Source organism: Tupaia chinensis, unplaced genomic scaffold, assembly GCF_000334495.1.
Source record: "Tupaia chinensis unplaced genomic scaffold, TupChi_1.0 Scaffold145396_1, whole genome shotgun sequence".
Taxonomy (NCBI): Eukaryota; Metazoa; Chordata; class Mammalia; order Scandentia; family Tupaiidae; genus Tupaia; species Tupaia belangeri.
The window spans coordinates 113,263-126,028 of NW_006205257.1; the positions used below are offsets into that span (position 1 = coordinate 113,263).

General features: G+C 37.9%; 1 protein-coding gene across 1 annotated transcript in view; it reads left to right on the forward strand.

The window, feature by feature from the left end:
- PHKA1 (phosphorylase kinase regulatory subunit alpha 1) overlaps window positions 1-12,766 on the forward strand; it is a gene marked incomplete at its 5' end in the record, with an annotated part of 125,096 nt that overhangs the window by 109,766 nt on the left and 2,564 nt on the right. The window contains 3 exon segments of the mRNA XM_006168010.2: window positions 2,596-2,766; window positions 5,799-5,852; window positions 11,736-11,936. Coding sequence (XP_006168072.2) covers window positions 2,596-2,766; window positions 5,799-5,852; window positions 11,736-11,936 — 426 coding nt within the window.

Consider the following 12,766-nt stretch of genomic DNA (forward strand, 5'->3'; position numbering starts at 1 on the left):
ACACCCCCGCGGGGATGGACACAATCCTTCTCCTCCATTCTCTTGAGATTAGGGTGCATGCGCGCTCACGCATGCACACACACACACACACACACACACACACACACGGCATGATTTTCAAGTCTCCAGGTACTGGACTCAAATCATGGTCAGCTATGTGGGAGTTCAGCACCTTAACCACCATGCCACCTGCTGGTCCCTATTATAGTTGTTTTTTAGTGAATTCCTTACAGTGTTTTATATCAACGATTATGTCATCAACAAATATGCTTCTTCCTTTCTAATATGGATGCCTTTTGTTTCTTTTCATCCTTAATTTCCCTGTCTAGGACCTTCAGTGCAAAGTTGAATAGAAGTGATGAAAGTGAACGTCTTCATTTTGTTATGATCTTAGGGGAGAAAGCATTAGTCTTTGATCACTCATGCTAGCTGTGTTTTTGGAGGGAAAAAAAAGTGCTAGCCTTTTGTTAGATTCAGGAAGTACTCCTCCGTTCCTAGTTTGTTGTTCCTAGTGTTTTTATCATGAAGGTGTGCTGTGTGCTGAATTTTGTTTTTTGGTTTTTGTTTTTTTTGTTTGTTTGTTTGTTTGTTTTTAACATCTATTAAGATGATGTGGTTTTGGGACCAGCAGTTAGCGTAATGGCTATGTCACTGGACTCCCACGTAGTCGACCACAGTTCGCGACCCGGACCCAGTGGCTTAAAACTCATGCCGGGCACGTGTGTGTGCATGCCCAAGATCCCGAGAGGAGAAAGGATTGTGGCGTGGCCATCCCCCCTAGGGGGTGATTTCTCGCTTTCTGTCTCTCTCTGTCTGTCTGGCAAGTGCAAGCGCCCTATAGCAAAAACCTCTCCAAAAAAAAACCAAAAAAAAAAAAAAACAAAAAACAAAGATGATGTGGTTTTATCCTTTATTCTGTTGATACAGTTTATTAGTATATTTTATTAATTGATGTTCATTTGTTAAAACAACCTTGAATTTCTAGAATAAATCCTACATCATCATGTTTATATATCATTTAATTCAGTTTGTTGGTATTTTGTTGAGGGTTTTTTATATTTATACTAATAAATGATCTTGAACTATAGTTTTCTTGTAATGGCTTTGTCTGGTTTTGGTATCAGGGTAATACTGACTTCATAGAATGAGCTGGGAAGTGTTCCCTCTTTTATCAAAGATTTTGTGAACTAGTGTTAATTCTTATGTTTTCAGAATTTACCAGTGAGGCCATCTATACTTAGACTTTCTTTGTGAGAAGTTTTGTACTTACTAATTTTATCTCTTTTTTAGAGAGGTTTTTTGTTTTGTTTTGTTTTGTTTTGTTTTGTTTTGTTTCGTGGGTGCACGAGCTCACCAGGGACACAGAGAGAGACAAAGAGAGAGAAAGTGAGAAACCACTGCCTGGGGAGATGGCCACGCAGCAGTCCCTTCTCCTCCATTCTCCTCTTGGTATTTTGGGCATGCACACATATACACCTGGCAAGAGTTTCAAACCCCTGGGTCTGGGACTTGAACTGTGGTTGACCCTGTGGGAATCAAATGCCTCAACCACTACGCCACCTGCTGGCATCATCTCTTTATTTGTTACAGTCTATTCAGATTTTCTGTTGCTTTATGAGTCAGTTTGGGTAGTTTGTGTCTTTCTAAGAATTTGTTCATTTCATCTAGGTTATGTAATTTGTTAGCATATAGGTGCTGGTGATTTGTCCTTATAATTTTCTTTGTTTCAATCCTCTCTTTCCCGTCTCCTTTTTTCTTGATCCATGCAGCTAAAGACTTGTCCATTTTGTTGGTATTTTCATAGGAACAAATTTTGGTTTCATTGATGTTTTTTCTTACTGTTTTTCTATTTTCTTTCATTTTATCCCACTCTAATCTATATTTCTTTCTTTCTACTTGCTTTCAGTTTAGTTTGCTCTTCTCTTTTCATTGTCTGAGGTGGGGGGATCAGTTATTGATGTGACATTTTTATTATTTTAAAATATAGGCAGTTATAACATAAATTTGTAACTAAGCACTGTTTTACATACATTCCATAAGTTTTGGTATGTTGTGTTTTCATTTTTATTTTTCTCAGAGTATTTTTAAAATTTTCTTTGTGATTTTTTTTTCTTAATTGGTAATTTAAGAGTATGTTGTTTAGTTTCCACGTATTTGTAAATTTCCTTCTGTTACTGATTTCGAGTTTAATTCCATTGTAGCTAGAGATCATATTTTGTATGATTTTGATTCTTTTAATTTTGTTGAGACCTCTGTTATGGCACATGAGAGCAACAAACTAAGCCACAGGCCAGCTAAAACTTTTAACAGAGATAGCCAGGTAAAGAGACAAATAAGAAAGTCCCATGTCATTAATATTTTTATGCTCTTCTTATATATCAACAATCACTTTCTTAAAGAATTGTATCAGTTTATAGCACTAATAAATACAAATAAGCCTACTAGTTTCACTGTAACCTCTTTATCTTGGCTGTTTTACTTAATATGTGGTTTATAATTCTTCAGAGTGTGTACTGTTCATTGTATCATAATACTTCACCATGAAAACAGAAATAACTTATTTATTTATATTCTTTCCTCTCCTCTTCTCCTAAGTCACCTGGAACCTCTGTGACTCCAAGTGGTGGGTCCTTTCCTAGTGTATATGGTCAACAAGTATCTAAAGATAGTCGTCAAGGTCAATGGCAACGCCGAAGAAGACTAGATGGAGCACTGAATAGAGTCCCAGTTGGATTTTATCAAAAAGTGTGGAAAGTTCTGCAGAAGGTGAGACAATACTGATGTTTCTTTATCCACCCGCCCGAAAAAAAAACTCTTAGTCTCCTTGGCTGAGATATGACATATAACTATAACATGACTATAATTATGTCAAAGTCATATGGTCTAATGTACAAAACATAGAAGGAAACATAGTGAAACTGTTGATTTGTCTTTGAGGCATTATTGATAATTTAACTCCTTTCCATTATTGTTGCTATGGTGTTTTTTTAAATGAGATTTTAAAAATCATTACTTCTTTGCATTTGGTCACAATGTGATACATTTGCTGCTAATCAAATGAGTTTGGTGCTAAAGAGTTCACTCTCTTTGTTGCATTTATGGAGTAGAAATATTATTTATAGCAATGTGGTATTTTTAACCAAACACTACCATAGTAAAATAAATGCAGAATCTGGAGATCTTGATATATATATACACACACACACACACATATATATACTACTAAAGGCAAAGCCATAATGATGTTAGTAGTCCAAAGACTCTTATGTGTGACCAGTATCTTTTTCCACTGACCTATTTTGCCAAAGACATTTAAAAGCACATCCCATCATTATGGTGGTGACAGTTTCAGAAGGCCATGAGTTGCACTCATTGATAGGTCTCATTTATAGTCCCTGAGGTGCCACTTTGTGATTCATTGCCCTTGATAATGACCTAAAGAATAGTTTATCCAGGACTTCAAAACCTTTAGTTTGTGTGTGTGTGTGTGTGTGTGTGTTTTGGATTTTTGTTTGTTTTTTGGTTTTTGTTTTTTTTTCTCATCAGAACACTGATGCTCTTCCAGTGATAGAATCAAGTGATCTTTAGGAAAGGTGAACATTGATTCTTCAATCTACCTGCTCTGTTGATCTACAATACCTTTCTAAAAGTACCCTGAATTTGATTTCCTTCTGTAGCACAGTGGTGACAAATATGTATTTTTTTTTCTCTCCTGTTATGCATGGATCATGACCATATTATTTAACAGGCATATCAGGTGTGTTCTACCTCAGATACCATGTAAAGTATCTTCCTTGTCATCAGGAGATTAATCTATAGTTATCTTTTCTTAAAGTAGCTGTGGGGGCCAGCAGATGGCATAGCAGTTATATTGCTAGACCCCCATATAGCCAATAGTGGTTTGAGTCCCAGACCCAGTGGCTTGAAAATCATGCTGGGCATGTGTATGTGCATGCCTAAGATCCCAGGAGGAGAATGAAGGAAAAGGGACTGTGGCATGGCCATCCCGCCAGGGGATGATTTCTCACTTTCCCTCTCACTGTCTCTGCCTCTCTGTCTCTCTGGTGAACACACATGCCCTAAGACAAAAACCTCTTTTGAAAAGTGTTATGGGGGCCAGCAGGTGGCACAGAGGTTAAGGCAGCTGGATCCCACATGCCCAACTTCGCAGTGTGAGTTCTGGACCCAGTGTCTTGAAAAACATGCCAGGCACATATGTGTGCATGCCCAAAATCTCGAAAGGACAATGGAGGAGAAGAGATTGCTACATGGCCATCCATCCTGGGATGTCTCTGTCTCTCCTTGGCAAACACACACTCCCTACAACAAGCTAAAAAAAATTAAATCTGACTGGGAAGATAGGGTATTTTGTGATAGACTCAAAACAAAGACTTAGGATCCCAGTGTAAGAGACATATGCCCTCTCTTTTTTCATACTATTCGTTTCAGAGTACAAATGTAAGATAATGTTTTTTTTTCCCTTAGGTTTTTGCTGTAGGGCACATGTGCTTACTGAAGAGAGACAGAAGGAGAGAGACAGTGAGAAGGAAAATAAGAAACCACCCCTCAGGAGGGATGGCCATAACACAAACCCTTCTCTTCCATTCTCCTCTTGGGATTTTGGGCATACACACACACACGCACCACACATGATTTTCAAGCAGCCATTTCCAGGACTTGAACCATGGTCAGCCATGTGGGAGTCCAGCACCTTAATCGCCATGCCACCTGCTGGCCCATAACATAATCATTACACATGAATTTCAAGGCTTGTAATTCTTTGTATGAAGATTGTTACTTGGGATATGTAATATGTAATGGAAGTGTCTATTATGATCAGTAAACCTGATGGATTAGAGTATCTGTGGTTATTTATCATATACTGTTTTGATTTGTTTAAAATATAAAAGGGCAAGTCATTAATTCCCACTTTTTTTTAAAATAATAGAGGTGGTAATAAGAGGGAAGATAAAATACCATTCATTCATAAAATATTTGTTGAGCAACTACTGCACACTAGGCTTTGTTCAAGCTACTCATACAACAAAGAACAAAATTGACAACACTCTCTGTCTTCATGGAACTTATATCCTTCTAGGAAGAAAGAAACAATAAACAGTAAGCATAGTAAATAGATAAGTATAGAGAATGTGAAAAGATGATAAGTACTATGAAAAAAAGTAGAACAGGGTAAGAGTATTAATGGAGGATGAGATACTAGAAAATGATTCGGTGGACCAAAAAATGCAAAATTATCTGTTGACGACAGTGTGTATGGCAATTTCTTTGACTGGACTAACATGTGATGTATTCATACTGGGAAAATTCATTTTAAATGTTGCAAATATATATAGTTATTGAATGTAAGGAAAATAAGAAAAAATAAAATAAAATAGAAAAAAGGTAACTGTCTAATAAATGCATATCTTGAACTTTTCCTGCTGCCCGAAAAATCTTTCTAAAGGCCTATTTATGATGACTGTGGGACCTAACATCATATTCTCTCAGGTAGTCTCTGAATATTTGGGGCTAGTCTATCTCAGAAGGTTGATGTCACCTACCCATTCCACTCCCCTGAGAAGAGGATGAACCTTGAGTCTCCCATGGTCCAACTCTCTCCATCATAGTACCTAAGAATTTTGACCCTATAGCAAGCACTTGGGCTGCAGGACATCTTGCTGGGCTGTGGTTACTCAGCCTATACCCTGTGAAAAACACTAGAAATACAAAGTGTTCACTTATATCCTCCCAGTTGTTAGCCTGTCCTTAATGACAACATATTATTTTCTGTTTTGCAGTGTCACGGACTTTCTGTGGAAGGTTTTGTTCTTCCCTCTTCAACCACTAGAGAGGTAAAATTCTATGTATTTTATATTAATATGACTGATAACTTGCCTGGTTAAAGTGACAGACCTTTTTTTTTTTTTTTTTTTTGAGAGGTTTTTGCTATAGGGCACATGCGCTCACCAGAAAGACAGAGTCAGAGAGATAGAAAGTGAGAAATCATCCCCCAGGGGGGATGGCCATGCCACAATCCCTTGTCCTCCATTCTCCTCTTGGGCACGCACGCACACATGCTCAGTGTGAGTTTAAGCCACCGGGTCCGGAACTTGAACCACGGTCAACTTCATGGGTGTTCAGCGACATAGCCATTATGCTAACTGCTGGTCCCGACAGACTTATGTTTTTATAAATCAACTGAAAATGAAATGCATTTGAAAAAAGGAAAGAATACTTTTAAAAAATTGAACAGATCAGCCAAATAATGTGATTGAACGTATAAAAGAAAATGAAATAAAAAAAGAAATGAAAAAAATTGAACAGATCAAAAAAATAAAATAGCAATATTGGAGAATAATTATGTATTATGCTAAAGATATAAGAACAGCTTTTTTTTTGCTACAGGGAGCTTGTGCTCTCTAGAGAGACAGAGAGAGAGAATGAGAAAATCATGAGGGATGACCATGTTGCAATTCCCTTTCCTCCATTCTCCTCTCAGGATTTTGGGCTTGCATGCCCATGTGCCCAGCATATTTTCCAAGCCACCAGGTTTAAGACTTGAACCACGCATCAGCCATGTGGGATCCAACCTCCCTAACCACCATGCCACCTAGCTGGCCCTAAGGACAGCTTCGTTTTTTGAATTTATTTTCCTTTGTTATTATTATAATTTATACATTTAATTGCTATACATCATTTAGATTGTAAAGAGAGGACAGCTTCTTTTAATGGTTGATCAAGTTAGACAGATTTATGTGAAAACTGGAGAGGGCAGAAGGGATAGAAATCTAAGGTGAATGTCTTTTTACATCCACCCTCCTTTCCTCATTTCCACCTTGAAGTAGAGGGTAGAGGGATGCTTATAGATGATCAGAACATAAACTAGTGGTCTTTGCTGAAACTATATATTGAAGTAACCTGGGCTCCCATCTCTAAGTAAGTAGATTAGCATCTCCAAGAATGTGGTCTGAGCATATGTATTTTTTTAAAATCTGAATGAACCACAGACATAGATTATCAGGTGCTTTCATATTTTCTCTTTTGTCTAAATCACACAAAAATGATAAATAGCTTTTGTACAGACTCAACAAAGGAGCCAGTATTAGGAAGCTCAGAGTTGTAAAATTAGACAGTAAAAAAATTCTCTAAAACACAGCTTCCTAATACTGGCTCCTTTGTTGAGTCTGGACAAAAGCTCCTTGGGAGGCTGAGGAAGGAGGATCACAAAAGATGAGTCCCTGTGTAAAACACAGCACAAGTGCATACATGTGCATATGCACACAGAAAAAAAGAATGCCATGTCTCCATTTGTCTTTTCTCTGCCTTTAAGCAAGGTTGAAATGTTGATAGAATTAATAATAATACATGCCTCAATATTACCTTTAAAAATCTTTTAAGCACTTTCACATTATTTAATTTTATCTTCAATACAACTAGGTGATATAGTGAAGGAGGGATTGTTATTTCTTAATTCACAGATAAGGAAACAAATTTAAAGAGACTAATTGTCCAAAGGTATGTAACAAGTAAGTGACAAAGACAGGATTTAAACCCAGGTTTTTTAGACTCCAGATCTCAATTGCTTTCCTAGAGTATATACAATTTTACTAAAAATTATTTCTCACTTCTCTTTACCCTAAAATAACTTTATATTTCTTTAAGTCGTTGTTTCTTGCTAGGGGGCATGTGTGCTCACCATAAAGAGACAGAGAAAAAGGGAGAGGCAGAAGAGAAAGCATCCCCCCGTGGAGTATAGTCATGTTGCCATCCTTTCTCCTCCATTTTCAATGCTGTTGATATTTTGGGCATTCATGCACACATGTCTGACATGTTTCTCAAGCTGCCAGGTTCAAATGGCAGGGTTGGCCATGTGGGATCCAGTTGCCTTAACTACCAAGCCACATAGCTGGCCCCTTAATGCCAATTTTATTCTAACAGTATATATTAATAGATGTTTTACACAATTCTAATCATAATATGTCTATACAGTTTTAAGTTCTACTTAAAATTTTCCTTTATCTGCAGTCATCAGGTTTTTGATTTGTTCGTTTGTTTGCTATAGGGCACATGCACTCAACAGAGAGAGAGAGACCAGAGGAGAGGGGGTGACCAGAGGAGAGGGGGTAAGGAGGAGTGAGAAATCACCACCCAGGAGGGATGGCTAGACCGCAGTCCCTTCCCATCCATTCTCCTCTCAAGATTTTGGACACAGAGACCCCCAAAAACACTCAGACAAGAAGCCATTTTAAATCTGAGGTGTGTCCTATCATGTTTAGGGGCTAGGGTGACTGAAGTTATGCTCTAAACCTCATCTCCTAGACTCCCAAAACACTCAAGACAAGAAGCCATTTTAAATCTGAGGTGTGTTCTGGTGCCTTCAAGGGCTAGGGTGACTGAAGTTATGCTCTAAACCTCATCTCTAGCCCACAAAAACACTCAGACAAGAAGCCATTTTAAATCTGAAGTGTGTCCTGGTGCCTTCAGGGACCAGGGCAACTAAAGTTATGCTCTAAACTTCATCTCCTAGACCCCCTAAAACAGACAAGAGGAGAGATTTTGTCACAGAATGACCAGAAACTGCTGCAGAGGCACAAGAAATATGAGAAACAAAGAAAATATCTCTTCCCAAAGTGAAAAGAACACTACTTCATCATCCACAGACAGTACAGTGGAACTTGTGGAAATGTCTGATAGAGAATTCAGAATATTCATACTGACATAACTAAATGAGATGCAAAAGCTGAGAGACAATGAACTCCAGAAGATGCAGGAGAAAAGAGATGAGTTCCAGGAGGTGAAGAAGTTCTTGCACGATCTGAAAGAGGAAATACACACCATAAAAAAGAATAAAATGGAGCTGTTAGAGATGAAGGCTGCCATTCAGGAAATCAAAACCTCCCTTGAAAGTATTAAAAGCAGATTAGTCCATGCAGAAAATCGAATCTCAGATGTTGAAGGCAAAAACCTCTGACCTAGGAAAAAACAACCAAAAAATCTGAGAAAAAAAATGAGAATACTATATGAGAAATACTAGATACCATTAAGTGTCCAAACGTCTAGATAATTGATATCCTAGAAGGTAAACAAACTAACAGGGGCATTGATAATCTATTCCATGAAATCCTAGAAGAAAACTTTCCAAACCAAGAGAGGCATTCAAATATCCAGACCCAAGAAATACAAAGGACCCCTAATAGAATCAACCCTAAAAGATCTTCTCCAAGGCACGTAACAGCCAGATTGGCTAAATCCAGCAACAAAGACAAGATACTAAAATTGGCAAGAGAGAAACGTCAGGTTACTTACAAAGGTTATCCCATCAGGCTAACATCAGACCTCTCATCAAAAACAATGCAAACAAGGAAAGAATGGGAAAATATATTCAAAGTGTTATGTGAAAAACAGTTTCAACCAAGAATACTATACCCAGCAAGATTATCCTTCATATGGGAAGAAAAGATAAAAACATTCTCAGATAAACAAAACCTGAAAGACTTTACTAACACCAGACCAGCTCTCCAAGAAGTTCTGAAAGGAATACTTTACCAGAAAAACTAAAGACCACATACAGAAATAAGAGAACAAAAAGCAACCAGGAAAATGACCAACCTAATTCTAGGGACAAGAAATATCAATAATAACATTGAATGTTAACTTACAGGATTTAAACGGAAAGATCAGGCCACATTACTACTGCAAATTCAACAGAAGAAAGATTAATTATGTAAGACTGAACTGGTGAAATAGAATTTTATGATTTTTGACAAATACATTACTGACTTTTTTCTTTACTATGCTTTGTTTTCCCAATTTAAGGATTGTGCTTTCCTTTGAGCTGTTGATAGGTTTAGCAATTTGTTAGAATGTTTTTTCTTCTTGTTTTTTTTTTTTTTTTTTTTTTTTTTGTGGAATTATAAAATTTTTTTCCTTCCTTCCTGACCCCTCTGGAATTGGGAAATATTTGGGAGTATTATTTTGTGGCAGAAGGGTTATTTGCATAAGTTCAATATTACCTGTTGCCTTGAAAGAGAAATTGGAAATACTCCTTATTGGACAGGGCTTTGACTGGAATGTCATATCTGAAGATTTAACCAGAAAACTATAGGACTAAGGTAAATCTCAAGTAAGCCAACAGAAGTTCTTGGAAAGATGGCCTGGCACCATAAATAATTCTCCCTGGCAGAGAGGATTAGAGAAGCTATGTGAAAGAATTTGTACCATAAAATAACCTAGACTTTTCCATTCCAGCATTGTAGTCAGTAGAGATTGGAAAAGAGCAGCCAGAACCCAGAGGATTATTTTGAGGAAGACTTTGAAGGAATAAAAAGAGACTGATCTTTGCTAGCAGATGGTATATCACAGGATACTTGGTAGACAGGGCTGAATTGAGGAGATTTATGTGTGAATTGTGGGCTGGGTGTTTCTTTTCAACAGTTTGAGTAGTTGACATGCATATATTTTCTCAAAAGTATTTAAAAGCATACTGTCTTTGCTGTTGTAGAGTCAAACAAAATTATAACAAATATTTCAAACATTATCTTATAATTAAGGTTTTTGAAATTTTAAAAGTTGTTTACCACGTGTCAAGAACTAGGAGTATGAGCAAAACTTTTTTGTTATGTAAAGTAAATGTGGGAAAATGTAAAAATAAATAAATAATTAATTGGGAAAATATTTTGGACACACACATGTAGCTGGCATGTTTTTTAAGCTGCTGGGTCCAGGACTTGAACTATTCAGTCAGCCATGTTGGATCTAGCCCCCTTAACCTCTATACCATCTCCTGGCCCCATACCACCTGCTGACCCATCAGGTTTCTTTTTTAGGTGGCTCTATTAAAACTCATGAAGTGGGACCAGCAGATGGCATAGTGGTTATGTCACTGGACTCTTACGTAGTTGACCATGGTTCAAGTTCTGGACCCAGTGGCTTAAAACTCACAACAGGCATGTGTGCATGTGTGCCCAAAATCCTGAGAGGAGAATGAATTGCAGCATGACCATCCCCCTGCAGGGGAGGTGATTTCTCGTATTCTGTCTCTGTCTTTCCAGTTTAGCACATGTGCCCTATAGCAAAAATCTCTCTTTAAAAACAAAAACAAAACAAAACAAAACAAAAAACTCATGAAGTTACTATGCCATGATATGCCATTATTTATAAAATCATTCCATGTTTAGGTTAATTCTAGTTTTACCCTTGTGAATAATACTGATATAAATACTCTTGCACATAGAGCTTTTTTTTTCTTCCTTTTTTGAATTAAATCCTTAAGATAAAGTCTCAGAAATAAGATTATGGGTTAGAGGGCATTGACATTTTTATGATTCTTGATATGCATTGCCAGATTGCTTTTAAAAAATATCAAACCAGTCCAGTCAGGTGGTATGGTGGTTAAGGTAACTGTATCCCACATGGCCAACTCTGTGGTTCAAGTCCCAGACCCAGTAGCTTGTAAAACATGCCAGGTGCATATATATGCGTGACCAAAATCCTGAGAGGAAAATGGAGGGGAAAGGACTGCAACATGGCCAAAGCCTTTGGGGAGTGATTTCTCTCTCTCTGCCCCCTCCAGCAAGTATGCATACCCTATAGAAAAAAAAAATTCACTTGAGTACTTTAAAGGAGGCTGCAACAGTGCTCATGGTCACAGTGTTTTTACTGCTTTTCAAAGTAGGTGATTGATGCCTCCTGGATGATGAGCTTTCAGGAAGTGACTTTCTTTTTCTCCCTCACAGATGACTCCAGGCGAGATTAAATTCTCTGTTCATGTGGAGTCTGTTCTGAATCGTGTGCCTCAGCCAGAGTATCGCCAGCTCCTGGTTGAAGCCATCCTTGTCCTCACCATGTTGTCAGATATTGAAATTCATAGCATTGGCAGCATCATTGCAGTGGAAAAAATAGTGCATATTGCCAATGACTTGTTCCTTCAAGAACAGGTAGGTAAACTTATTGTCTGCTCAAAGGAGAACGTTCTATGCTAACTGGACTACATTCAGAGCTCTTCATGAAACCAAGGTCATTTCTCATGTCCTTCTTGCAGCTCTTTTCTGGATGCCTTTAGTAGTGGGCTGTGAACTGTGTTTGCAAAAGTAGGCTGCAGAGGGACCAGCAGTTAGCATAATGGCTATGTCGCTGGACTCCCACGTAGTCAACCATGGTTTGAGTCCCGGACCCGGTGGCTTAAAACTCATGCTGGGCGTATGTGCATGCGTGCCCAAGATCCCGAGAGGAGAATGGAGGAGAAGGGATTGTGGAGTGGCCATCCCCCCCGGGGGGTGATTTCTTGCTTTCTGTCTCTCTGTCTCTCTGTCTCCCCAGTGAGCTCAGGCAGCCTATAGCAAAAACCTCTCCAAAAAAAAAAGTAGGCTGCAGGATGACCTCTGTCTTTCACCATGTGTTTTGTAGTTTGCCTTAGATGATAAGGTTGCCTGGAATGGAGAAAGTTTTATGTTTTTCTTTGAAAAGCCCTGAAGCCTAGCATTAGTATCATATTTCACATTCCTAATTTTCTGCAATGCTTTTGTAGCTTTTAAGACTTAAAAAGAGACTATTGGGTAGCATATACTTTCTTGACTATTAAGGACAAAATAAGATTTATTTTTGCTTTTGTTCTGGCTTTGACTTCCCCCATGGTGGGGGGGGGGAGCATGAGACTTCAGAAAATTCCTGGTAAATAGAATTAAAGTACAAGTTTATTTTGGCAAAAAACAATTTTGAAAACTATGCATAGTTTTTCATAATACAGGTTTGTTTTTTTTTTTTTTTT